This window comes from Adiantum capillus-veneris, chromosome 19 (assembly GCF_014529385.1).
Source record: "Adiantum capillus-veneris isolate H3 chromosome 19, ASM1452938v2, whole genome shotgun sequence".
NCBI lineage: Eukaryota > Viridiplantae > Streptophyta > Polypodiopsida > Polypodiales > Pteridaceae > Adiantum > Adiantum capillus-veneris.
In genome coordinates this window covers 147,819,844-147,847,739 of record NC_140949.1, presented here as the reverse complement: position 1 = coordinate 147,847,739, position 27,896 = coordinate 147,819,844, and the positions used below count along the sequence as shown (strand labels likewise).

Here is a 27,896-nt window from a genome sequence, read left to right as displayed (position 1 = left end):
ACCCCTCGAATGCCGATCCGGATGTAATCGGTGTGCCAAGCTGAGCCGGTGTGAGGCACAAACGTTCTGCAGTATCCAGGGAGATGAAGTTATCTGTAGATCCTGGATCATAAAGAATCGGTACTCGCTGGTTGTTCAAAGGACCCCAGCCCTTCAGAAGTTGACGCTTCCCTTTCTCCATTTCTGTGTTTCCTTGAACATCTGGAATTGAGCTCGAGCTTGGCGGTGCGGGTTCCTTCCTTGCTTTGTCTTGCCTCGTAGAGGCTTGTTCTTGCCGTTGCTGCTTTAGCGGGCAATCCGGTTTCATTGTCCTTTCTCGCCACAGTATAAGCATCTTCCTTCCTCTCTGAAAGTTTGAAGTTGTGTAGGAGAAAGATAGTTCGCTTGCCAGTGCCCTCTGGCTTCTTAGAATGATCATCGTTCCTAGATGGAGGACGTTTTCTTCCTTGGCCTCCATGGTCATCGTAGACCCCTCTTTGTCTTGCACGGTAAGTGCTATGCTCCATTTTTCTGGGCATCCCAGTTGAGTGCAAATCCTCAGCAATGATTGCTGACTCCATCATCCTTTGAAGAGTATCATGCGGATACACCTTCATACTCTTTCGAAGCTGCGGTTGGAGACCTGCTTCGAACTTTCGTTTCTTTTCCTTGTCGGCAATCTTCATGAAGGGAGTGACCTTCAGAAGAACCGACCACTACTTGTCCACATAAGTCGTTACTCTTTCATGTTCCTTCTGGGGAAGCCAGTCCCATTCCTTCCGTATGTCTTGCTCGAAGTCAGGTGGAAGAAATTGTTTATAAAATTCAGATTTGAAGCTCTCCCAAGTTCCTGCCTGAGAACCTTCCAGAATCTTGGCTAACCACCAATTACTTGCCGTTTCCTTGAGGTGCATCCCCACATGGCGTAATTTGGATCTTTCTGTGAAGTGCCCATTGGTAAAGGCGACTTCAAATTGTCTGATGAAGGACAGTGCTTTGGAGATGTCTCTCCGTCCGTTGTAGGTTTCGAACTTGATGTCCTTGTCGCCTGATTTGAAGATTCTCATGCGATGTTGAGACTTGCGACCATGCTTCTTGAATCGAGGCTTATCTTTAGGTTGATGTAGGGTAGTGGCAGTAGTAGCGGCTTCCTTCTTCTGATGAGATGATCGAGAAGTAGAAGTATAATCCGGAGAGTAAGATGGAGATGAGATAGAGATGTCCTTGCTCTCGTCTAGCAGAGAGAGCGCTTTTTCGTGGCCTTTCCTTGAAGTAGGCCGTTCATTCCGATCCGAAGATCCTTTGTGCACCTCGGCACGTTCTTCTTCTCTTGCCTCGTGTGGTCTCATGCCAACAGTGTTGTCTGGATGCTTGGCTGCATCAGTTCCATTCGTTTTCTTCATTGCGCCCAAAAGCTTTTGGACGTCTGGCAACAGTAAGATTTGTTGCAACTCCGCAAGCTGAGCTTGCACTTGTTGAAGCTTCTCTTCAACGCTTCTCCCTTGGCTCGACATGGTTCTTCCCGTTCTTCCCGGAATCGTCCTTCTTTGCAGAGAAAGAGAGGAGTCCGAGCTCTGATACCACTGTCACAAAACGGGAGCGTACACGAGCACTTAGAAAATCTGAAAATTATAATTCTTTGAAAACATGAGAGAAGGGAGAAGATCGACACAGTATTGGGGACCAGAAGATGGGCTGGTCCCCCCCCCGTTAAGAGTATTCTTTTATTCAGGGAGAATTCTTATACAAGCACGAGAACCCGAGGAAACCCCTCCGTTCTGTAGTCTTAGACCCGAAGGTCGTGCTTTCCCGTAAAGGGCTTGGGCACAAGGCCGTTCCTTCCAGTAAGGGACTTAGGCGCAAAGCCGTACTTTCCCGTAAGGGACTTAGGCGTGAAGCCGTACTTTCCGTGAAGGGCCTTCCTGTGAGACGGGAGATTCCTGCAAAACAAACCACACAAAGCAACAATTCTCAATGCGTATCAACACCTTATTCCTGTCGCTCCTTGCTCGGAGAGTCGACCTCCGTACTCAGTCGTCACGCGAACACTTGCAAATTCCGTCGCCAACCTCTACTCCAGAATCTCAACGCTAGCTTCCTCTGCTGCTCCCGGCTTACTTCGAAACTGAACGCTGGCTTACCTCGCCAACCTCTACTCCAGAATCTCAACGCTAGCTTCCTCTGCTGCTCCCGGCTTACTTCGAAACTGAACGCTGGCTTACCCTTTGATAGGGTCTGGCACTCGGCAGGAATAGAGGCCCAAAAAGCAGAGCCTGGCGCTCCTAGAGAGAGGAGAGAAAAAATCGTTGGGCTTGGCGCTTTCTAGAGAGAGGAGAGAGAGAGATCGCAAATCAGCCCCCCCCCTCTGCGTAGCTTTTTTTTAACGCTGGCCCTTTTTCTTTTTGAGTGGCTTGCTTTATTTTATTAATAAAGGCCTGGTCACTTAAAAGTGATCGGCCATTTAATAAAATAAAGTGTGAACGTGTTCAAACTTTAAAAACTCACTTAGTTAGTGAAAGCAATGCTACACAAACATATTCCAGGCGTCCCCCGGTGCAGGACACGACACAGATGCAATGCAGACACAGACTCCTCGCGGGAAAACATCTGTCCTCCTGCGACTGTTCCTGCTTTTCGTAAAAAGCTTCATTGAACCCATCTTTATTCTTGTGCTTGCGTTCTTACGCGTATTTTCTTACTCAGTTCGGATTTCCTCCTTAGCCTACGGGATGCCCCCTTACTGATGCACCCGTCACCCATCATGTGACGCATCAGGGGCACTCGTAACCCGGCCCTTTCCACCGAACTTACGGAAACTCCTTCGCGATGTTTACAGTCACCCATCAAATGACACATCAGAGTTGTCCGTTCTTGATGGCAGTTCCTGTAGCTACAATCTTTTAACAGTTCTTAGTGCACACAATAAAATATCCTAAAAAGGAGATTAATCATTTAAAAAAAAAACGAAAATAGTCCAATTAGCAGTATGTGATCACTTGCACTCACTATGCACACACACAATGTGTTCACAATAACTCAAAAATCAGCCGCCAGCCTCAATTTTGGGCGCCCCCTCCCGGGATGAGAGACTCTGGAGTGTGCGTTGACCTGCAGGTTGCTCTCCTACTGCCATGTGTCCAGTTTGCTCCTTTTGGTTTAATTCCTAGTACCCACCAACTAATAAAGTCTTGCCAAGGGGCACTTTAACTAAGCCTAGCCACTTCTTGAGTATTTACTAGTCGGATTCCAGTGCCGATCGGCCCAACCATCTCGTGGCTGTGTGGCCTTGACTCCTGCGGGTGAAACTCATGGCTACCGGCCATTTCACACTGGCCATGCAATGTGCGGGCATTTGTGATTTCAACAAGAGGGTCCCAAAAATAAAATAAAAAAATCAAGGGAAAGAAACCAACAAATATCTATAGTGTTTGTCACAGCCTCATGACAAACGCCATTGAAAGGAGATGCCAAGGCATTTTCATGATATAGAGATGCATCTCCCCGGGGGAGAGATATTTCATTGAGAAAGAGTTTTTCAGTGACATTTTGTACATTTTTTGCTATGGTTGTACTCCTAGATAGGCAATTGGTAACATTTAGGAGCGGTATTATACTCTTTCTGTTTCTAATAAATTGTCACCTCCTGGGGATCTGTCTCAAATCTATGAGGGCAAAGGAACTTGCATAGAAGTACAAGTAAAGGGAGTTGTGTATGGTGTAATATTAAGCGACTGACACAAAATGGCCGATTCTCTGATTCTAACTCCTTTTCATTCAGGAATGTGGTGAATGAGCTATTGTTTGAGCAAGTTCCAGGCTTTATTTGTCCATCACTCCCTCTTATTGAGGAACAGTCATACAGAGGTTTTTATTTTGCAAAGGAAGCTGGATGACTTTTTCATATAGAGAAAGTTGAAAACACACACAAAATCTGTATAGGATGGTTTGAATGCATGAGTTTTAAAAGGTCTCTTCACTAGGGGGCAAGAAAGCAGCTAGTTCTCGAGCCTTTTTTTGTTGGGTTTGCTTTTAGTCATACCCACTCAGCAATTGAACTAGCTTTGGATGTTATTTTTTTCAGGGCGAGGAAGCATTGCTAGAAGAATCTCTGTTTTCTAGGTTAAAGAGGGAGAGGGAAACTGCAAGAGATCATTGCACATTGCAGTCGCTTAGGTGACTACGCTTCCTGTTTATCAACTTGCTTTCTTTTGAACACGTTAAGTTGCTGTGAATTCACAATCGAGTAGTGCCATCTAATTGTTTTGAGGCATGCTGGTTAGCAAACTAGTGACTGCAAATATACTTCTTCAATGCTAGGAGAAAAGGATTTTTGCACTAAAATCAACATCCTTTCGATATGAGAGTGGGTTGTCTGAAGATTAAGCAGTGCACCAATGGAACTTGCCGCCTAGAAGGCATTTGCAATCAAACCATTCAATGTTTTTTTTTCTTTTTTCAAGTTATGCCAAATCATCAAGGGTTTGATGCATCATGTTTAGAAAACATTCAATAAACTACCCATTCTCAATAGAAAAGGTTGAAACACATCTTACCTTTATCAGTTGCGCTTAAATCAGAAAACAAAGATCTTGTCCTTGAAAGGTCTTCTAACAAGGTTCATAGGCAAGTCACGCTTTTTAGTATGCAAGTTCTTAAACAGTCTGGAAATGATGTAGCATTGAACTGACATTGAGATGGTGTAGTCCAGTCCTCTTTCAAAATGACAGATTAGCTGGATTATGTGATATAGTATCCTCGGTCCTGACAGGATCTCAGTCAGTGATAGTCAAAGCTGTTGCATAACGTGTGAAAACTTCCTATAGTTAGGAGGATCTCTTATTTTGAAGAGTCAGCGAGTTCATGGGTAAATATTGAATGTGGGCCTCAAGATTCTTACTTTTTTGTGGTTATAGATGTGGTCACCATATCGCGTTGCTTTCAGTGTTCTGCTATTTTGGTTTTGATTTTCTGTGGTCAAAATTATCTGTCTTTGTGTCCAGCTCAAAGGATTGCCAGAGATCAACTGCAGTACGGCTGGACAAACAAAAAAGGCTGCAGGCCCTAAATTTTTTTGTTGCTCCTGTAAAGGTAGCTTATCAACGGTTTTGAGTTTTAATAGATAAGAGTAGGCTTTAGGCTTTTTTTGTTCTTATGTTAATGTCAGTATGGTATGTGATATCTCTTGTAAAAGTAAGTGTTACAGAGGTTTTGCTTCTATAATTTTAAATACAGCAGACTAAAAGACCAAGAAGAACCAAGCACACACCCCCTTTCCTCAGTCTGCTCTACCGAAAGAAAAAACACATCTTGATCACTCTCGTTGACCTATATCTAAGCAATGACTGTTGTTCTTCAGCAAGACCCACTCATATCTGTGACAATTGCTATATGACGGACAGGTAAGCTGCCCCCAACCCTGTCCTTGAGAGCCTTGGTCCTGTCACTCTAGTGAAGAATGCTACTTGCCAACTACAGAGAGATAAAACATATACCAGATGCCAAAATGTGAGCAGTTTTGTGTGTAGCTGACAAAGGCATCATCACCTGGAAGAGGAATCACATAGCACTTCTTCTCACAGGAATTTTGTGGAGAGCTTCTCTTTGCCATGGACTCCCTGTACTATTTTCCCCATCTGTAATGGTGGTCAGGGGTGAACAATTCCTTTAGCTTGATCGTGAATGTTCTTATGTCAGTATGGTGAAGAACGCTACATGTCAGTTACACTAGACACTTGCAGGGAGTGACGTATGTATAAAAGGTGAGCATTTTCTTATGGAACTTACACATTGGCACCATTCAATAGCACATCTTTTTCCCAGGGTTCTTTTGGAGAGTTCGCCGTCCTTGTTGATATACAATATTTTCTTCATCAATAATGTCGGTATTGGTGACATAATGACTTTTATGATATGTGCAGATATAATTTAACGTATATAAGTAGAAACAAAAGCATTCTTGTCATGGAGCTCTTAACTTCTAGCTCTTCATCCCCTCGTCCAAGCTAGCAAGATCCACATCGTGTGTTCCTTGCACAAATAATAATAAGCTCTGCAGCTGTATTACAAGAATGTTTGTGTCTACTTATCTACGCTTGACAAAATTTCCACATGCACAGCGAAACCGACTGGCGCTACTTTACATGCTTTGGAGAACTGAACAAACTCAAATTACGACATGAAACTGCAAAACACTAAATAAAAGAACACCTGCAAGAGACACGTGAGAGGAGGAGTTCCTCCCGAAGAATATTGGTGCCTAAGGCCTAAGGTAGGTGCCCCTGGCTGTGTTTCTTTATTATATTGGCTCAATCAAGATACAATAGCTCCCTGCTCACAGAGACCACCCTCAGAATCTGATTACAATTGGTAATATAGCCTTTAATGTATAGATTTTGTGAGACAAACTTTTAGGCACTTCAAAATAACTGAACTGAAAGAAATGCACAGCACACGAGATCGGAGTGGCAGAGTTCCACCTCAAGAAAGCATCGGCCCCAAACTCTGGCGCCCCTTTCTATATTTCTTTAAATTGCTTCAACTCAGTACAAGCCGATACTCCCTTGCTCTGCACTTCCACATAGGGAAACATGCGAGAGAATGAGCCCATGGCACATATTTAAAGGCCCTAGGCCCAAAGGCTTTTCAATGGCAGCACATGAAAAGCATCAACCTAAAAGCATCTGGTCTTCAAAAGCTGCCAGCGTGAAATTGCAAGCAGTTTTCACGGAAATTGGTACTGCCACGTCAGCACGTTGTCAATGCGATTCGTGGGCCTACAGTCTGTCACGTCGTCATGTCAGCGCAAAATCCGGATGTTTCGTACAACTGTTGCCACGTCATCAGTTGCTGCGCAAAAGGGATCTTGTGTGTGTGCATAGGTCCTGCTTTATTTTATTATGGCCCCTAGGCACTTGGGCCCATCGGATGGGGTCATAAGTTGGTGACTCTTCATTATTATTTGGCCCACACGGCGAGGATCAGCAAGTCGGTAAACATTTAGTCCTCTTCTTCTTCTTCTAGGATTTAGGCCCCTTGGCCAGGATTTGCAGTCTGGATCAGATCTTCAGTGGCTTGACATGTCAGCAATTTGTGACATCCCCCCTTTTTGAAAGAAAATTAATCGTCCATGATTACCGTATATCTGCAAAACAATGCCAGTTAGCTCAAAAATATCCGAGGATCATTCGGAGGGACGATCAGTTTTCTCATTCCAGATTGGAGCTCTCGATATTCCCATGTAGCAAAATTAGCCATTGTCACATGACACATCCAACCCTATGTGTCCGTGGACAAGCTACAGCATAGCAAGGGTTCAATCAGTCCAGTCAGTCTAGATTGGAAGTGATCTGGGCACTTTTTGTGAGTCTATTTGTAGTCCGTGCATGCCCAATCACTTAGTATAGATGCATATCCTCTTGTTGCACACAGCATGATCATAAGCATTCCCATCAGAATTGATCAGAATCCTTCAGGGGAATTTTCCAGTGCATTTAGCCTATTTTCCCTATTTTTGACATTTTTCACTTATTATTTTTAAGTGACTTTTGTTGGAAGGTAGGTAGGGCAAATTGAGTAAGTTTGTATATAAGCAAACCTAGACTAGCACTAATTGGCAGAAGAGGCAACAGGAGTCAAGCTCAGCAGGCAACTTCTCAAGCAAGAACTTGGTGGTCTCCCCTCCAAGCAAGAAGGACTCATTCCTAGCGTTTTCTCCATCCAGCACCATCGCCTGCATCAACATCAGCCATTGGCGTTTCCATCTCAAAGCGTCACCGTGGGAAACCCAACAGCCCTGCGTTTTACAGATTCCAGCCTCTAGCGTTTTTGGTCCTAACCTCAGCCGCTACAGATCTCAGCCATGGCGATCTCAGCAGACCCCTTTGACTCCTTCTTTTCCTAGTCCTTTCAGCCATAAAGAACCATCTGTTTCTAGCAGTAGAAAGACCAGCAGATTCAGCCCGGAAAGACCATCAATTTTCAGCCCTAAACCTGCAGAATTTCAGCGACAAAGACCTACAAAAACAGCCCCCAAAATCAGCGTTTTTGGACTGTAGCAGATTTCAGCCCATAGCGTTTTTGGACAGTAGATACACAGTTGCAGATTTCAGCCTTTAGACCGGTGTCGTCATCCCCATCGTCATCGCCGACATAGCGTAGACTTGCATCAGTCACATGCATTCAGTTTGTACCGGTTTGTGCAATTATAAGTAGACCACTCTCGCCGACGGGAGTGGGGCCTTCGGAGGAGGGTTTTACGTCGTCTCTAGTGTCGTATCTCTCTTTTCTCTCTCTCAGTCTCATACACTTGCACGCACAATGTCCATTCACTTTGTTTGCACTCTATCACTAAAGGAACGGAAGGCTCTCCCTTCCATAAGAACAAAAGGAACCTTGAGCACAGTTCGGAGCACTCATCTTGAGCAAAGCACAAACATTCATTCCGCTGCACCTAACATTGGTATCAGAGCTTTGGCAGTGTTCTGTATCACTCAAGGAAAGAACCACAAGAATCACAAGATTTTTTTTTTTGCTTGTTGCGGTCGCACGAACCCAAGTTCGCTTGGATTTGTCGATTCCTAATCGTGTTTTTGAAGAGTGACAAAAATCCCAAGAAAGAAGGGCTTGTCCAGCCTCCCCTTGTGTCTCTTTTCACTCATTGAGAGCGGATTGTGTACTTAGCGGCCGGCCAATCGATGGAGGTGGGAAAAAGCAACCTTGGTGTGAGCGCAAGGCCGCCAAGGGGTGCGCCCGCGGAAAGGAGTAGAACTCGGGTGAAGAGAAGATCCTTCTCAAACACGGTTTGCAAGCGAAAGAAAACCTCAAGAACCTCAAGACCCTCAAGCACCCAAGAACCCAAGACCCTCAAGAACCCAAGTCCCTAAGAACCAAAGTCCCTAAGAACCAAAGATCATAGTGCATGGTCATCACCCGAAGCGGAATGGATACTTCGCATACAGGTGGTGAGCATGAGAGAGGGGACGAAGAGTTCTCCCTACCAAGAGATTTTTACGACTTCCCCCTTCCCCATCTACGTGAAGGATTGCACTAACTCCTATGGAGGCTTTGAAGCAATTGTTTCTAGAAAGAAAGTTAGAATGGAAAGAAAGGAAAGCAGACAGAGAAGCAGAAAGAAAGGCCTACGAAGAATGAAGGGCAGCCATAGATCGTGAATACAAAGAAGGAATGGCAGCCATAGAGCGTGAGCACGAGTAAGCACGCTTGGAAAAAAAAGAAAGTCAAGCCAAATTTGATCGCGAGAACAAAGCAAGACAAGTAGAATTTGATCGCGAGAACAAAGCCATCAAAGAAAAGAGCGACCAACACATGAAAGAATTCTTGCGACTCTTTTCTCAAGTGCAGGCACAGATGCAAGAGATTGAGGAGACAGAGACTCTCTCAGTCTCTTCTTCTCCCAAGCATGACACACAGGATTTGCATGATTATGAGAAGCATGATGAATTGAATGATAATGATGAGCATGATGATGATTTGAATGACTGATTTGCATGATGATTTGGTTGACAATGACAAGCATGATGATTTGCATGATGATCAAGGTGTGATTTCTCACAAGAATGATGATTTCCATGATAATCAAGATGTGATTTCTCACAAGCATGATGAGTTGCATGAAGATGATGTGATTGTTCACAAGGATGATGTGTTAGTTGATACTTTCTCTAGTGAAGCTAACCTCATTGCAAAGACGATCAATCACGAAGACCCGATCTTGGCTTTCGAGTCGAGGACCAAAGAATCCCCACAGGACGATTCGATCATTCAGAAGAAGCGATCTTGGCTCTTGAGCCTAGGTCCAAAGAACCCTCACAGGAAGTATTATGTGTACGCATGATTGATACGCATGCATTGTTCGAATGTTTCATTCGTGATCGTTGCCTGTATTAGTCAGTGTCTTTATGTGATCCCTTTTCCTAGGCATGACATATTGTACGTTGAGCACGTTTCACTCATGAATGAGCACGGATGTATGCGGATTTTTCATGAAAAGCTGAAAAGTATGCATTCAAGGAAGTCACATTCCATGTCTCTTCCTTGGCACGACACAGTGATAGAAAGAGCACATGAAAGTATGAGCACCAACCATGCGGATTTCCGTTGTGAATTGCCACAGTTGATTGCTCTAGATCCAAAGAGAAAGATTAGATCTCATTGTTTGCATGTGTTTGATGAACGGTTTGCCACTACGTCTCTTTGTTCATCTACATTGCAAGCACAGTCTATTAGGACGACATGATTTTTTCCACTCACTTTACATGGAATAGGTATGTTCATGGTTTTGTGTTGGAAATGGTTTCAGGTATTTTCGGCCATGGAGATTCTTGAAGAAGAAAGAAGCATGACTCTCGACGAAGTTAAAGCATTGAAGGAGCCATAAAAGACTTTCTGTCGCTTTCGGCGCGGCCCAAAGAAGCAAGCATTGCAGACCTTTCTTCAAGTACCGCACGACCCACACATTAGAGTGGGCCGGCGAAGAGTCCCTTCCAGGATTCTGGATGCTATTCGCGATCTCCCTCGACGCCATATAGTTCGGTAACAATACCTCACTTTGAAAAGGAGGGGATGCCATGTGACACATCCAACCCTATGTGTCCGTGGACAAGCTACAGCTTAGCAAGGGTTTAGTCAGCCTAGTCAGTTTAGATTAGAAGTGATCTGGGCATTTTTTGTGAGTCTATTCGTAGACCGTGCATGCCCAGTCACTTAGTATAGATGCATATCCTCTGGTTGCACACAACATGATCATAAGCATTCCCATCAAAATCGATCAGAATCCTTCAGGGGAATTTTCTAGTGCATTTAGCCTATTTTCCCTATTTTTGACATTTTTCACTTATTATGTTTAAGTGACTTTTGTTGGAAAGTAGCTAGGGCAAATTGAGTAAGTTTGTATATAGGCAAACCTAAACTAGCACTAATTGGCAGAAGAGGCAACAGGAGTCAAGCTCAGCAGACAACTTCTCAAGCAAGAACTTGGTGGTCTCCCCTTCAAGCAAGGACTCATCCCTAGCGTTTTCTCCATCCAGCACCATCGCCTGCATCAACATCAGCCATTGGCGTTTCCATCTCCGAGCGTCACCGCGCGCAATCTAACAGCCCTAGCGTTTTTCCTTCAAGCAAGGATCGCCAGCAGAACCCAGCCCCTAGCGTTTTACAGATTCCAGCCTCTAGCATTTTTGGTGATCTCAGCAGACCCCTTTGATGCCTTCTTTTCCTAGTCCTGTCAGTCATAAAGAACCAGCAGTTTCCAGCAGTAGAAAGACCAGCAGATTCAGCCAAGAAAGACCATCAGTTTTCAGCCCTTAAGAACCTCAGTTTTCAGCCCTAAACCTGCAGAATTTCAGCGACAAAGACCTACATAAACAGCCCCCAAAATCAGCGCTTTTGGACTGTAGCAGATTTCAGCCCATAGCGTTTTTGGACAGCAGATACACAGTTGCAGATTTCAGTCTTTAGACTGGTGTTGTCATCGCCGACATAGCCTAGACTTGCATCAGTCACATGCATTCAGTTTCTACCAGTTTGTGCAATCATAAGTAGACCACTCTCACTGACGAGAGTGGGGCCTTCGGAGGAGGGTTTTACAACGTCTCTGGTGTCGTATCTCTCTTCTCTCTCTATCTCTCAGTCTTATACACTTGCACGCACAGTGTCCATCCACTTTGTTTGTGATCATTGCACTCTATCACTAAAGGAACTGAAGGCTCTCCCTTCCATAAGAACAAAAGGAACCTTGACCACAGTTCGGAGCACTCATCTTGAGTAAAGCGCAAACATTCATTCCGCTGCTCCTAACAGCCATCACACCCGGACCACACTGATCTTGAATGGGTGTCTCGATACACTAAAGTTACATACTTAGGAAATCTCACCCAAGTAGGAATTTTCAATGGTTGGCACATCACAATGCAACACAAATGCTCACATATGCATGTTACTAGACACAACGAACAACATTGCGAAGCACTCCTCTCAGACAAACGGTCTGTGGTATGAAGCCACTCAACAACTACCTCGTCACTCCCCCCGCAAATAACCTAAAAAGGTGTGGGCCATGAGCTCAGAGGATTGATACAACCAAACGCTCCCCAAACCGCCTTTTAAGTTGCTTGGAGGTTTCAAGCCTACAATTAAATGCTCCCCAAACATCCAGTCTGAGTCGTTTAGAGGTTTCCCAGCGTACAATGAAACCACCCAGACATCCCGTCTGTGTCGTTCTGAGGTTTTCAAGCCTACAATAAAATGGTCTACATCTTTCCTAGGTTTAGACATTATCAGACACCATTTGTCACTGGGAGTAAATCACCAAGCTGAAACCAGTATTAAAACCAGAGTCCAATTGTTCAAATCGGCACGAAGACAGGTTTAAAACAGATACAATCCATTTCGAACAAATTTCAAACAATACTTTCTCAATCAAAGTTCAAAAGTATCTAAATATATAGTAACTAGAAAACACATCCGGATTTTTGTTCGGACAGTTGAACTTTGAGGATGACTTGCTTGTCCTTCTACATCAAGGTAATTGTACGATTCCGAATCTGGAGTGTCGTGTCATTCTTGTCGTGCCAAGGCATGCCGAAGAAAAGTCGTAGTGTCTCAACTTCATGATGTGGAAATTGGCTTTTCCATGGTATCCTTGGATAGTCACTAGAAGAGCCTCAATGAGCAGTACCACTTTTTGAGTTTGTCCACCCCAATGAGCGGTACCACTTTTTGAGTTTGTCCAGTAGCTAGCTCGGCCTCAATTTCGCCACCCTGTGTATCATGTCCATCTACTTTAGGAATTCTGGATGAATGAAATTTTTGGTAGCTCCTGAGTCAAAGAAAATCAGGCCATTGCCATATGCTCTGCACAATTTATTTGTACTTTCAAGGTTTATGCCATAAATATCAGGTACTAGTCCAATAGCAGGTCTAGCTCTCTTAGTCGGAGGTGGCCTTGGGGATCTTTCTACTGTCGCAATGGGAAGTTGCTGTGAAGATGTCAAGGCTCTTTGAGGACATGTGTTGAACGTATGCCCCGTTTGAAAACATTCAAAGCATCGGCCTTCTTGTAACAAGGTTTGTCGTTGATGTTGTGTCAAACGAGGCCTTTGAGGTTAACTTTCACGGGATTCTTGAGGAGTTGTTCGTTGTTGTCGGGAGTTCTGATTGTTTGTCGGAGTTGCTTCTATTGGTATTTCTTTATCATTAATCATTGCAAAGTAAAACTCCCAAGGGACCTCTTCTCTTAGACTTTGCGTCCAGATGTCTCCAGAGTGAGGCCCCAAGGGCTCTTATAAACAGTACAAGGGATGCCCAAAGTAGAGCCCCAAAAGCAATCACATGAAAAGCTTCAAGTCCCAAAAGCATTTGGTCCAAAAACCGGTGCCCAAAAGCTGCCAACGCAAATCGTGGAATTTCGTACAGTGCCACGTCAACAGCGAGCATGAATCACAGAGGCATCCGTATAGCCCTCTGCCACGCCAACACATCCACACGATTTTCTCTTCTCCTTTCCTTTTTTTATCACTGTGTCTCCTGGGCCCCATCGCACATGACCCCATAAGTTGGGAACAACCTATAAAGTAGTCATTTTATCTATCTGGACATGCTACGAATAGTTATCGGGGAATGCCACCCCATGGGCAAGGAATGCGGAATGGCGTTCCGCGGGGAGTACATGGCCCGGAATGGCCAAACATTCCGCAGAGGCATTTGATACTAGAACGGCCAGCTCGGAACGGTTGGGAATGGACAGATTTTCAGATTTGGGTGATTTATCTTGTGAGCCTTCCCCTTATTAAATGTCCCTTCCCCACCCCTTACCTTCACAATGCACACAAGCTTTCAAGGGCCAAAGCTGAAGCTCTACCCTCTCGAGTCTCGACTCTCAAGCTCTAGCCTCTTTTAAGATTTCAAGTCTAGACTCTACAAGGTTAAAAGCTCTCCCCCTCTCTCTCAAGCTCCATCCCTCTCTCTCTCTCTCTCTCTCTCTCTCTCTCTCTCTCTCTCTCTCTCAACTTTCAAGCTCTCTCTCTTTCTCCCCTCTTCCCTCAAGCTCTCAAGTCTACACGACCCACGTTTGCCATAGGAAGGCTGAATGGTCTTTAATTCAAGTGATTTGTGAGTATTAAAGGACTCTGACACTACTTCTATTCAATCACACAGAACTTAAAATTGCATTATTTGGGTGTTTTTATGCCTCCCGTTTCGCGTCATTCCCGTTCTGGACCCCTCTCCGTTCCCTTGTTCCACAAGGATCCCGTCGCCGTTCCTGTTCCACGTTCTGGGTAACTCTGATGCCACGTCATCATTTTGTGACATACCCCTCTCTTGGAAGGATTGTAATCGCCCTCGATTATGCCTGCAAAATCAAATGCAAAATCAAACATAACAAGAAACTAGTTGAGTAGACACTGACTCTAAGCATTGATGCACTAGATGACACAAATCCAGTACTTGCACAAAGATGACAGTCACTGAACATTCAAATCAAATCACATAAAGTTTATCGAGATCTCGGACCATGATCTCTCGGCAATGTGTTTAGCAATCGCATCTAGATCCACACTGGATCTCACTGATGTCGGATTGACTAATTCTTATTGCTATCATGTCCATCTCATATGGAATCTCAAGACCGAAATGTTGTGGTCATTTCGTCTTTCAAACATGCACTCAGACACGATTCACATGAGAGAGCACACATAAATTAGATTCATTTCGGGAATTCCCATGTCGAAGTACTTCTTTCATAAAGTCATGCAACAGAATACCGTCAACCCGTCAATATCCTTGAAATCCAAAGGAAAATTAGTGACTTTATTCCATCTGGGTAACCTATGACAAAGGAGCGGAGTGACTTTCCTCTTGTGCAGTCCCATCTGCACCAGATTCAACCCTGCTGATCCACAAGATCTCTCGGAATAGTCGGAAGCTAGATCGAAAACCTTAAGGTAAAGTTTCAATATTTGAGGAGTATCTGCTAGGTCCTCCTCCTCCATCCACTTCGCATCCAATGCCGGATAGTTCTTGAATGAGAACCGCCGTTCACTTTACCTTTCTCTTTCCTTTCTTTGTGGGCCAATATTTGTTCCAGAATGAGAATCTCGTTAGGCTCCCTGTCCACTGACACTTCATCCTTGAAAGGTTTCATTAGACTCACATGAAAGGGCACATAAAAAGAACATGTCCTAAGATTGAATCTAACGAATCAAAGGAACCCACAAAACCCATATCCTCTGTTAATGCCATAAATGAGAACACTCATGAGTACCAAGTTTCTCATGATCCTCCCATTGATGAGTCTCTCATTAAGTGTTATGGTCATGTGAATGGTCAACACATGGTGGTCTTGTTTGATTCTAGTAGTAGGCATTCGATGGTTTCGTGAGCATAACCCTCTTATTGATTGGGCGGAAAATTCGTTCACTTTCAATGCCAAAAGTGACTCTCCCATTGTCATTCGTGGAGAGGAAGTTGTTCATTCTTCATTTCTCATTGCGTGACCCACGCATCAGAGTGGGCCGGCGAAGAGTCCTTTCAAGGATTCCAAACGCTGTTGGCGATCTCCCTTGACTCCATACAGTTCGGTACCAATACCTCACTTTAAAAAGGGGGGGATGTCACGTGCACATCTAACCCTATGTGCATGTGGACAAGCTACTTCATGACAAGGGTTCAGTTAACTTAAGAAGTGTTGTGACACTTTTGTGAGTCTGTTCGCAGACCGTGCATGTCCAGGTACTTAGCGTATATGCATATCCTCTGGTTGCACATAGCATGATCATCAGATTACCATCAGAATCCATCAGGAGCATTTTTATAGTGCACAGACCTATTTTCCCTATTTTAGCCATTTTTCACTTATTATTAATAAGTGACTTTGTTGGGAAACTGGGTAGGGCAATTTGACCAAGTAGGTATGTAAGAAAAGCTAGCGCTATTGTTTTTTGGCAGAAGAGGTAGCAGACCACATCTGAAGTGCACCTTCTCAGCAAGGCCAGCAAGAGGACATAACTTTTTCAGCCACCAAAGACCAGCCAACGTTTTTCATCAATTGCAGAACAAGCCTAGCGTTTTTCAACAATTGCAGATCAGTCTGGCGACAGCAGATCTCATAGCGTTTTTGCAGCAGATGAGCAGATCAGCCTAGCGTTTTTGGAGTTGCAGATCAGCCCTAGCGTTTGCACTTCCTTGATGACAGATCCCAGATTTGCATCAGCGTTCAGTTTTCAGCAATCAAGTATCGTACGACATCCCCTAAACCTTGCAGATCTCACCTTTCCGCAGCAGATCCTCGCCGCACGGTCATTTCAGCCATTGTTTGCAGATTCAGCCCGCTATTCGCAGATTTCAGCATCTGCGTTTTCAGCACGTCGTCGTCGTATCGTCATCATCGCCGTCGTCACCGACATAGAGGCAGAATTTAGCAGATACAAGATTTGCAGATTTCAGCCATTAGCATTTTCAATTTTCAGCCCGTCTCGTTGCCGTCCTCATCGTCGTCAACATTGTCGGCAAGTCCATTGCATTGTAGAGATTTGTGCAATCAATAATAGACCGCTCTCGCCATACAGAGTGGGGCCTTCGGAGGAGGGTTTGACAACATTCTGGTGTCGTATTCTTCTCTCTCTATCTCTCAGTCTCAGCACCTTCATTCACACTGTTTACCACTGTTTGTGATCATTTGCACTCTCTCACTAAAGGAACGGAAGGCTCTCCCTTCTATAAGTAAAAGGAACCCTTGAGCGCTGTCACCGGCATGTGACTACTATCTATCCTTTTTGTTGATTTCTTTCTTATTATTTATTTACTTTCACTTTTTGGAAACACCCCTCGGGAAATCTAACTGCCTAGCATTGCATAGCTAGTGTGGAACTGTCCAGAGGGAGTCCAGGCCTGAGGGCAAGAGAGCACTAAGGTTGGACAAGGACTATGGTTAGCCAAAGTGGGGTCGTTGACTAGCCAAAGTGGAATCCTTTGCTACATAGGCTACATTTCAGTTTTTGATGTGGCTGCAGTGTACAAAGAGGGTCGGATGACCTAGAGAGATACAATGGCAGCATCTCCTAAAATTTAGGGAACTGCTATTTTGGGACCTGAAAATGTATTCGCGTCATTACCTCCGGAATGACAAGGGGAACATTTTACTACTCTGCCGCGAAGTCAACTGGGCAACCGGTCAGGAAATTTTTAAGCGACTAACCCGAAACGGGAAAATGCACTCCAAGTGGCACATTTCTGTGCACTTGCCTCCTCAAGGAAGAAGTGGCGCTGAATTTGAAGGAAAGAGGGCTCATTTGGAGCTTCTGTCACAGGTTAAGAGCTATGGAGTGCTTCCTTTCCCTCTTATGTACAGTGCGGTGCCAGCAGTGATGCCCTTCACGCTACGCACTGCCCTCTCTCTCCCCTATGGCAGTATGTTATGCCCCTCTAGTGGGTTTTTCAATCGACCAATGTACAGTTGTGTGGGTTCATGCGCGATTGCCGAGGCAAGAGCCTCTTGCACAGGTACTGGATTAGCTAGCGGCTAATCCCCCGCAGGTACAGGTGAATTCGGAGAGGTTTCACGCGAGAAATCTCGTCCGATTCAAAGGGCAAGTAGCCCTTCAGGTGCGGGAGCTCGAGGACTTGCTACGGATGCGACCGGCACGCGAAACGGAGCCGGAAACAGTAAATTACAGCCTGCTGTGTATTTTTGCAGGTTTAGGGTTTTGGCCCTAAACGGACCGTAATACCCCCAGGAGGTTCGCGGACGCGAGGGGACCGCTGTACAGGTGATCTGGTGCATTTTCGGGGCTGAAAACAGAGAATTCAGCGTGCTGCAGATTCTCGCCAGGTTTTGCAAAGTGCCCTGATGCGTCGGGAAAGTCATTCAATGCGTGGGAATACTGATTGTGAAGGGTCCTAGTACAGTTATGTTGCCGAAATCAGGCCGGAACAGTTGAAATTCAGCCAAGCTTGTGCGTGGCAGCTTGTAGGGAACCATAGTGTTTATTCCCTCTTTTAAGCAATAAAGAAATACCGAAAGTGGCGCTTAAGTTAGGGGCCAATCTGGTGTCGGTCTTCTCATACAGGTGCAATCTAGTAGCATGCATCCCTCTCCCCTTTTGTTGTGTCTTGAAAGTACAGGTAAAGTGGGCGACAAATTAAATGGGTGAAAGCAAATAAGGTTTAAGTCTAAAGTCTACCGCCGTTTTTTGATTTAACAGGCCGATTACATGGTTCGATCGCCGGGATTAAATCACTTTTTCCCATAGAAGTGAGCCTTGGTCAGGTTGGGCTTGAAGACACAGGGGATCAGAGACCAGACACAGGAAATTGCAATTATGGCTGACAGACTAGATGATGTGACTGAAGAGGTTTCCTCTTTACAGGGTCAACAGACACATGAAGTGGGTGAGTCTTCAAGACCACCACAGACGGATGATGATATATTGAGGACCCAGTTGGCCACTGCTGTGGCTATGTTCACACAAGTAATACAAAACCCGAGGTTTTTAGCCTTTCTGCAACCTCCTCTTCCGTCTCAGCAAGTTGGGTACTGGATCATATTCAAAAGCCTGTTAAGGCTGAAGCACAGGTGATTCATACTGCAGAGTCAATGGAAACACTTGTACACTTGACGGAGAATATGCGGTCTCCACAACTTGTGCCTAAGGTGCAAGAACAGGTGGCTGAGATGCCAGTCTTTCAAGCCGTACCAGTTCAGCCAGCCACTTTTCAGCAGCCTATAGCTGGTTCTAATGGGCAGGGAAGCAACCTGCAGGCTATGCCACAAGTCTTCCCACCACCTTCAGTACACCTTAGCTGTTTTGGAGGTGGATCAGTATTCCAGAGCATGGCTGGTCATGCACCTGGAAATCAATTTTACACGCTAGGAACAATGTTCGGGGGTGCTCTAACGATGATGCCTAACCCCATGTATGGTGTCACGAGCATGCTACCAGGGTTTCAAAGCACTTAGGGGCAATTTGGGATGCCACCGGCAAATTTTGATATGGTTGGAATTACAAATCAGCAGCCAAATATGGCATTTCGAGGTCAACTTAATTGCGGTCAGGGAACACAGATGAACCCTAACAGTGTTCCCATGTTTCAGTCACTTCCATATGACAACTTAACGCCGCTGGAGAGGCCAACTCCGTACAAAGAAGGTGGCAAAGGTGTGACATTCACGACCTTTACAGGGTTTGATGACAGGAAGAAGGCTCTCTCATTCCTCCAGCAGTTTGACAAGGCCTATGCAGGGGAAAACTTTACAGAGGCTTCAAAGGTCCGCAAGGTAGCCACTTTCTTGACAGGGAATGCGGGACAATGGTGGACAACTTTATTGCTTCAAGGGCAAGCTCCGTCCACATGGATTTACTTCAAGCAGATTTTTGCAGCAGCATGGTTATCTGAAGACTTTGAAGCAGATGTCATGACAGAATGCCACCAGCTTAATGCTACCACTTGCAAGAATCTGGATGACTACAATCGGAAGTGTTGGAAAGCTCTACTTCCAGTAACAATCTGTTACTCGGGGACAAGTCCAAACCAACCTGACAACCCAAGTACCGAACTGTAGTCCCTGGAGGAATCCACCTGAAACCCTCTCCTGGCATCCAATCTGGCACAGGAGCACTACCAACTGAGGAAGCCACTGTCTTTCTCCAGTTGATCAGTGCGCCCGATGCACAGCAGAAGGTCTCCAAAGCCTTCCCACATCTGTGTAAATTGGCCTCCTGGCCCTCTTAAGTACAAGGCTGAGTCGTCTGCAAACTCAGCCTCCAGAAGCTCATCTCCCCGTATAGGGAGTGCTAAGCCCCTCAAACCAACCTGCTGTGACACCAAAAATGTGCTCATCGCCTCCGCATAGAACAGAAAGAGAAAGGGGGCAAGAGGACAACCCTGTCTGACCGATCGTGTGAGCATGAAGCGCTCACCTCTACCTCCTGCCAAAAGCACTTGACTGTGAGCCTGTTTGTATAAAGCTGACACCCCTCTGATCCAAGCATCTGAGAAGCCCATCCTGCGAAGCATGCCCTCTAGAAAGTCCTAGTCAACTCTGTCGTATGCCTTCTCAAAATCGAGAAGAAGAATTACAAGGTCCTCCCCACGGAGACGTGCCAGGGCAGAGGCCTCCCAGAAAGTGAAGATGTTGTCAAGGATACTGCGTTCCTTGACAAAACCTGTCTGAGTCCCATGTATAAGGCTCTCCAAAAGTGGCTGAATCCTCAAACTCAGAGCCTTGGCAAGAATTTTGTAGGCTGAGTTGAGGATGGTGATGGGGCGCCACTGTTGAATCTCATCCAAGGAGCCACCCTCCTTCGGAACGAGGTAAATCAGGCCCTCACTCATGCTATCCGACATCACTCCTGTGTGCAGAATGTACTGAAAGGCACTACAAAGATCTGGGCCAAGCAGGTCCCAGTACTCCAAGAAGAAGCTGGGAGTCAGCCCATCCTCACCTGGACAGCTACCACGAGGGAGGGCCTTAAGAGCCGTATGCAGCTCCTCAAGCTGAAGAGGTATCTCTAGCCTCTGGCGCATCTCCTCAGTCACAAGACAAGGCATCTGCGCCCAAACCTGCTCCTTGCATGCATCCTGTCTCTCTGACTGGGGCTCAGCCGACAGTAGCTCACGGTAAAAGTCAGTAGCAACTGCACGCATATCCTCAGGCTCACAAACAACTGACCCATCGGGTCTCCTCAGCTGATTGACCTTGGCATGCGAGTGCCGAGGTCCCACTGTCTCAAAAAAAGCACCTGTCACTCTGTCACCCACCTGAGTCCACTGAGATGCCTGTCGGTGAAAGGCAAACTCATGGCGCCTCTCCTCTGTGCAAGCAAGCTCCTGTCGAGCCTGCTGTAACTGCTCCTCCAACCATGGACTGTCTGGATGCTGCTCTTGCATCCTGTGTAGTGAAGCAATGCCTCGTCTGAGACGCTGCTCCTCCTCTCTCGCTGCAGCCCGTCGAGCCAAAGACTCCTGGAGAAAAAAGTGGCTAAGCTGAGCTAGGCCTAAGGCCACTCTGTCTGCAGGTAGAGCCTGGCTGTCCATGCCCTCTGTCCAGAGAGCCTCTACCCTCTCTCTGAGTGCTGAGTCCAACAAGACCCGCTCTGGGATGCGAAGCATCGTGCTCCCACTCCTCTGCCTGTCTGCCAGTGTGAGGATCACTGGTGCATGGTCCGAGAAGGATGTCCCTGCCAGGATGCCCATTGATCCCCCCAAGTCACTGAAGTGGTCACTAGTGTAGAAGCGATCTATCCGCGATAGATTCACTCCTCCCACTCTGCAGTCCGATCTAGAGAAGGCAAGACTCTCTGGAGGCCTCACAAAGCCAGAATGCTGCCATGTATTCGAGACCCTCAAAGTCATACACAACCTCTCCCAAGCTGCTAACTCGACTCCATGTACAGTAGCATGGCTGCCTCCGATCCTGTCAGAGGGGTCCTCCAACATGTTGAAGTCCCCTCCTACACACCAATGGTCAACCTGTGGCAAAGACTCAACAATCTGTGACCAAAACTCTGCACGAGCACTCGCCACATTGGGCGCATAGATGTTCAGGAAGCCCACAAGGCCACCCTGAACCTGCAAAGTAATCCACTGAGCATTGCCTGGCACAATAATCCCTCTGCCCACAATGGCCTGCTGCAATGAGTCCGCAATAATCATACATACCCCACCCTGGATGCCTCCAGGTCCAAAAGCAGCTGACCAAAAGGTATCATAACGTCCCCGCAAAATCTGACCACATCGCCGAATGCGGCTCTCAGACAAATGGTGCTCCTGAAGCATAAGGAGATCAATCTCTCCTCCCACAAGGCAACGCTGAAGCTCCTGACGCAATCGGCCCCGCTGTCGCTGAAACTGGGGCCCACCTAATCCCTGCACGTTCCACGAGACGATCCTCATGGGGAGCGAGAGAGAACAGATGCTGCCGCAGCAGCAAGACGGGCTATCTTCGAGGAAGGCTTGGATGGGGAGTAATCCGCATCCGAGCGTCCTCTAGATAGGCGAGCCTGTAGTGAGTGCCTGGCCCAAGCCCAAGCAGAGCGAGCCGTGCGCAAAGCAACCTCCTCTGTCCAGGAGTCCTCATGAATGTATACATAGCAAGACAAACACTGCGTATCAGCAAAAAAGTACACCACAATGTGGCTACATCCTGCTGAGTCTGGGGGTGTCACCGCAAACTTGGCCAGTGGCCACAAAGTCTGCAGCAAATCTGTAACTCCAAGTTCTCCCATGTGGTGAGAGAACTCGAGAACTTGTGTATGCAACCATCCCACCACTGAGTCTAGGGACCACTCTGTCTCGGTCCGACCACAGAGGGGAAAGGAGAAACCAACTGCTGAGTCCAAGGCCTCTGTCCCCCTAGCGGCGAGGAACAGAGCGTAGACCCTGAAGCAGGCTGCCTCGTGGTCTGCTGCGGAATCGTTGAGAGAGCGAGTGAATCCGTAATCGAAGAAATCCCAGCGGCGTCGGAGGTCAATGCTCGTCAGACCACGAGGGATAGCTGCAAGGGAAGATGTCTGAATCTGCAGAGGGGGCTGCAAGAAGGGCTGACCCTCTCTCGCTAGGCGACTCGTGGCAAAGGCACTGCCAAGAGATCTCCTAGCCGCCGGCGAGGGACAAGTGTAACCGGCCTGTTCAATACAAAAAGGGCGGTAGACTTTACTTTAAACCTTGATTTAGCTTTCACCCATTATTAGTCGTCTATTTTACCTGTACTTTCAAGACACAACAAAGGGGAGAGGGATACAGGCTGCTAGATTGCACCTGTATGAGTAGACGGACACCAGATTGGCCCCTAACTTAGGCGCCCCTTTCGGTATTTCTTTATTGTTCAAAAGAGGGAATAAACGCTGTGGTTCCTACAAGCTGCCCCGCACAAACTCGGCTGAATTTCCACTGTTCCAGCCCGATTTCGGCAGCATAACTGTACTAGAACCCTTCACGGTCAGTATTCCCACGCATTGACTGACTTTCCCGACGCATACGGGCACTTTACAAAACCTGGCGAGAATCTGCAGCACGCTGAATTCTCTGTTTTCAGCCCTGAAAATGCGCCAGATCACCTGTACAGCGGTCCCCTTGCGTCCCCGAACCTCCTGGGGGTATTAGGGTCCGTTTAGGGCCAAAACCCTAAACCTGCAAAAATACACAGCAGGCTGTAATTCACTGTTTCGGGCTCCGTTTCGCGTGCCGGTCGCATCCCTAGCAAGTCCTCGAGCTCCCGCACCTGTAGGGCTACTTGCCCTTTGAATCGGACGAGATTTCTGGCGTGAAACCTCTCCGAATTCACCTGTACCTGCGGGGGGGATTAGCCGCTAGCTAATCCAGTACCTGTGCAAGAGGCTCTTGCCTCGGCAATCGCGCATGAACCCACACAACTGTACATTGGTCAAATGAAGAGCCCACTAGAGGGGCATAACATACTGCCAAAGGGGAGAGAGAGGGCAGTGCGTAGCGTGCAGGGCATCACTCCTGGCACCGCACTGTGCATAAGAGGGAAAGCAAGCACTCCATAGCTCTTAACCTGTGACAGAGACTTGCAAAATGAGCCTCCCAGCTATAAATCACGTTTTTGCCTTCTCTATAAGTAGTAAACTGGCCTCAGAGTGCCAAGTGTCACTCATTTGTGCATTTTCCCGCTTTAGACCCTCGGGTCTAAAAATATCTCACCTGCAGCCTCTGTTGACTTGGCCACAGAGTAACAAAATGATCCCCATGTCAAACTGCACGTAATGACGCGAAGACATTTTCAGGTCCCAAAATAGCAGTTCCCTAAATTTTAGGAGATGCTGCCATTATATCTTTCTAGGTCATCCGACCCTCTTTGTACACTGTGGCCACATCCAAAACTGAAATGTAGCCTCTGTAGCAAAGGATTCCACTTTGGCTAGTCAATGACCCCACTTGGCTAACCATAGTCCTTGTCCAACCTTAGTGCTCTCTTGCCCTCAGGCCCGGACTCCCTCTGGACAGTTCCACACTAGCTATGCAATGCAGGGCAGTTAGATTTCCCGAGGGGTGTTTCCAAAAAGTGAAAGTAAATAGATAATAAGAAAGAAATCAACAAAAAGGATAGATAGTAGTCACACGCTGGTGACATACCCCCCTCTTGAAATCTCAAACGTCCTCGTTTGCATCTATGTCGTCCATGCTTACTGTCAACACTGATGTATTCAACACATGTCGACACATATACGACACATACATGCTCATTGTCAACCCTGGTGTATTCAACACCTCGTCGACTCATGTATTGCCTGCGTGTGAACCCTGTCCCAATGACATAGTGGTAGCTGCGCACTCTGCCATTGGTTTGAGTCACTAACTTTCCAGTGACAAAATGGTAGCTGCACATTTTGCCACTGTCTTATAGTACACGTTGGATCCCGTAACACTTTCGAGCATACCCAAACCGACAGTTTAAGAATGCAGTTACACATGTACTCCTGAATAGAAGCAATCATTGTATCCTTGACAAACTGACAAGAAATACTCACTTCTATAGCACTAACCAAACTTTTGGACATTCCATAAGAGCAATTGCCAAACTGACAATCTGTACAGCTCTAACATTCATGTAACAGGTATTTCATTTGAGCTCACTTTAAATACCATGTACATCATTTGTTTCAGAAGCCATTGTCACACTGACAATGCATGTAGCTTTGAAACTCAAGGGGTCAAGGTAGATTGCAAATCGAAGGCTTCCAGGTAGAGTGATAACACAGTTGGTGACTCTGCAAGTTCACCTTCTTCCATCCACTTAGCATCCATTGTTGGATAGTTTCTGAACTTTACCAAGTAACGCCTCGCAACCTTGCCTTTCACTTTCCTTTCTTTGTGTGCCAAAATCTGTTCAGGGAGCAAGATCTCGTCAAGTTCCTCGACTTCCGGCTGATGTTCAGCTGGTATATCTTCTGGCACATCACCCACATAGGGTCTGAGAAGACTCACATGAAACGCATTGTGAATCTTCCAACTGTCAGGCAATTTCAGCCTATATGCAACATCACTGATTATGTCGCATACTTGAAAAGGCCCATAGTAACGCATGCTGAGCTTTGGAAAGAGTCTTTCCTTGCCCTTCATCTTCTTTAACCTTGCCTTTTCAAACCGTAGAAGCACCCAATCACCAAGTGAATATACCACTTCACGACGGTGACGATCAGCTGCTTTCTTTTGCTTTGCCTGAGTCCTTTCTAAGGCCACTTTGACCTTCTTGTACATTTCATCCATGTCTTGAACATACTTATCTGCTTCAAATATCTTGTCCTTTGTATGCAGTATGGGAGGAACTTTCTTGCCACCTTCAACTATCTCAAAAGGTGCCTTGCCAGTTGATGAATGCACTGTATTATTGTATGCATACTCCACCAATGGCAAATACTGCTCCCATTTTCCTTTATGCTCTGACACATAGCACTTCAGCAGATCTAGGACAGTAGAATTTGCCTCTTCTGACTGCCCATCTGTTTGAGGATGAAATGACGAAGAGAATTTGAGCGTGGTACCCATATTCTCAAACAAGCCTTTCCAGAACAAACTAGTCATGCGTGGATCACGGTCGCTAATAATCGACTGTGGCATGCCATGATACTTGAAAATATTGCTCATAAACAAGCGTGCCATCTGATCTGGCTTTATCTTCTTCCTGACAGGAATAAAATGAGCCTGTTTGCTGAATCTGCAAATAATGGTCCAAATACCATCATTTCCTGTCTGCGTTCTCGGAAGATCAAAGATAAAATCCATAGCAATACTTTCCCATGGTTTATCTGGAATAGGTAGTGGTTGCAATAACCCTGGTGCCTTTTGCCTGTCAAACTTGACCTTTTGGCATATTAGGCATTCTCGCACAAAGGCATCCACATCCCTTCTCAATGTAGGCCAATAGAAGAATGTCTCTACCGCTTTAACTGTAGCATCGATACCACGATGCCCTGCATACGGTGGGACATGACTCTCTTCCATAACTTTGCGTCGCAATGGCTTTGTGACACACAATCTGCCATGCATCATCATGAACCCGTCTTTAAGAAGATAGTGTTCATGACGTTGTCCATCCATTAGTTGCTCGAAGACCCTTGCAAAATCTTCATCATTTACATACTGTTCTCTCATATCATCAAGTTCATGATGATAAGGAATCGACACAGCTGAAATTTGTGGCTTCCTTGACAAGGCATCGGCCACAACGTTCTTCTTGCCTTCCACATGCACAATCTGAAAATGGAACATGGACAAGATATTTGCCCATCGCATATGCTTCTCAGATAACTTTGTTTGTGTCAAGAAGTATCGCAAGGTCTGATGGTCCGTTTGGACAACGAAATCTGCACCTAGCAGGTAGTGTTTCCAACTTAAGAGCGCATGAATCACAGCCAGTAACTCTTTCTCATAGACCTGCATGGTCATCTCTGGCCCTTGCAAAATTCTGCTCTCATAGGCTACTACCCTGCCATCTTGCATTAGCACTGCACCAATGCTACTACCGCAGGCATCACACTGGACCACAAATGACTTCCTAAGATCCGGCAACACAATGACTGGATCTGAAGTCATCTTTTCCTTTAAGAGATTAAAAGCTGAAATCTCTTTCTGTGTCCATCTGAAGGTGACTGCCTTCTTTTGAAGAGCATGTAAAGGTGAAGCAATCTCAGCGAAATTTCGAATAAACCTTCTGTAATAGGAGCATAGTCCCAAAAAGCTTCGGACATCATGCACCGTCTTCAAATTTGGCCATGACTTGATCGCTTCAACTTTTGCAGGATCCATTCTGACACCATCCTTTGAGACAATGTGTCCCAGAAAGTGAATCTCTTCCAGAAAAAACTCACTTTTCTTTGCATTGATGAGCAACCTATGACTGCGTAGCTCTTTGAACACAATGGCCAAGTGATGCCTATGCTCCTCTTCATTCTTTGAGTAGACTATCATGTCATCAAAGAACGTACCAACAAACTGCTGGTGTGGACGGAAAATTCTGTCCATCATCCTATTAAACGTAGCAGGAGCATTTGTGAGACCAAAGGGCATCACTAAAAATTCGTAAAGGCCAAACGTTGTTCTAAAAGCAGTCTTGTGCACATCCTCTGATCTAATGCGGATCTGATGATACCCACTCTTTAGATCTATCCTGCTAAACATAGCTGCTCCTTCTAATTTGTCCATAATATCATCAATTCTAGGTATAGGGAACCTATTCTTGATGGTATTCTTGTTCAGTGCACGGTAGTCGATGCACATACGCCATGAGCCATCTTTTTTCTGCACCAACAATACTGGAGAACAGAATGGAGATGAACTGGGCTGAATCAGCCCTTTTTCTAACAGCTCCTGTACTTGGCCCATTATCTCTTTCTGCTGAGCCGCACTAACCCTGTACGGAGGCTTATTTGGTGGGCTACTGCCTGGCACCAAATCTATCGCATGGTCCTCGGGTCTCTCTGGCGGTAATTGAGACGGTAATGAATCGGAAAAACAGTCACTATACTGTTGTAAAAACATTGACCTTTCTTTATCTAGCACAGATAAATTTGATTCATCACAATCTGACACTTCACGTGCAAAAACCAAGTACGCAGAAAGATGCTTTTTCATTACAGAAGTAATAGCAGAAGCTGATACAGTAGGAATAGACTCCCCTTTAAGCTTTACATCCAGAATATGAGTCTTTCCCCTGCTCTGTACAGTGATCTTTTTGTTGTAGGCATCCATGATTCCCTGTACACGAAATAACCAAGGAATACCTAACAACACATCACATCCGTCCAGTGGCATGATGTAAAATTCTTCAGCATCTACATAGGACTGGATATGTAGACGCAACTTTCCAATGATGGGTGTCACAGCCTCTGTATGGCCAGGACATGCCAAACCTGCCTCTGCTGTATACCCCATCTCTTCAG

General features: G+C 45.9%; 1 protein-coding gene across 9 annotated transcripts in view; it reads left to right on the top strand.

The window, feature by feature from the left end:
• The window catches only part of SRD2 (snRNA activating complex family protein), a 124,945-nt gene that overhangs the window by 76,873 nt on the left and 20,176 nt on the right, over positions 1 to 27,896 (top strand). For all 9 annotated transcript variants that reach the window (XM_086491395.1, XM_086491397.1, XM_086491398.1 and 6 more), the window contains 2 exons: positions 4,061 to 4,152; positions 4,980 to 5,067. In XM_086491395.1, coding sequence (XP_086347521.1) covers positions 4,061 to 4,152; positions 4,980 to 5,067 — 180 coding nt within the window. The remainder of the gene's footprint in view (positions 1 to 4,060; positions 4,153 to 4,979; positions 5,068 to 27,896) is intronic.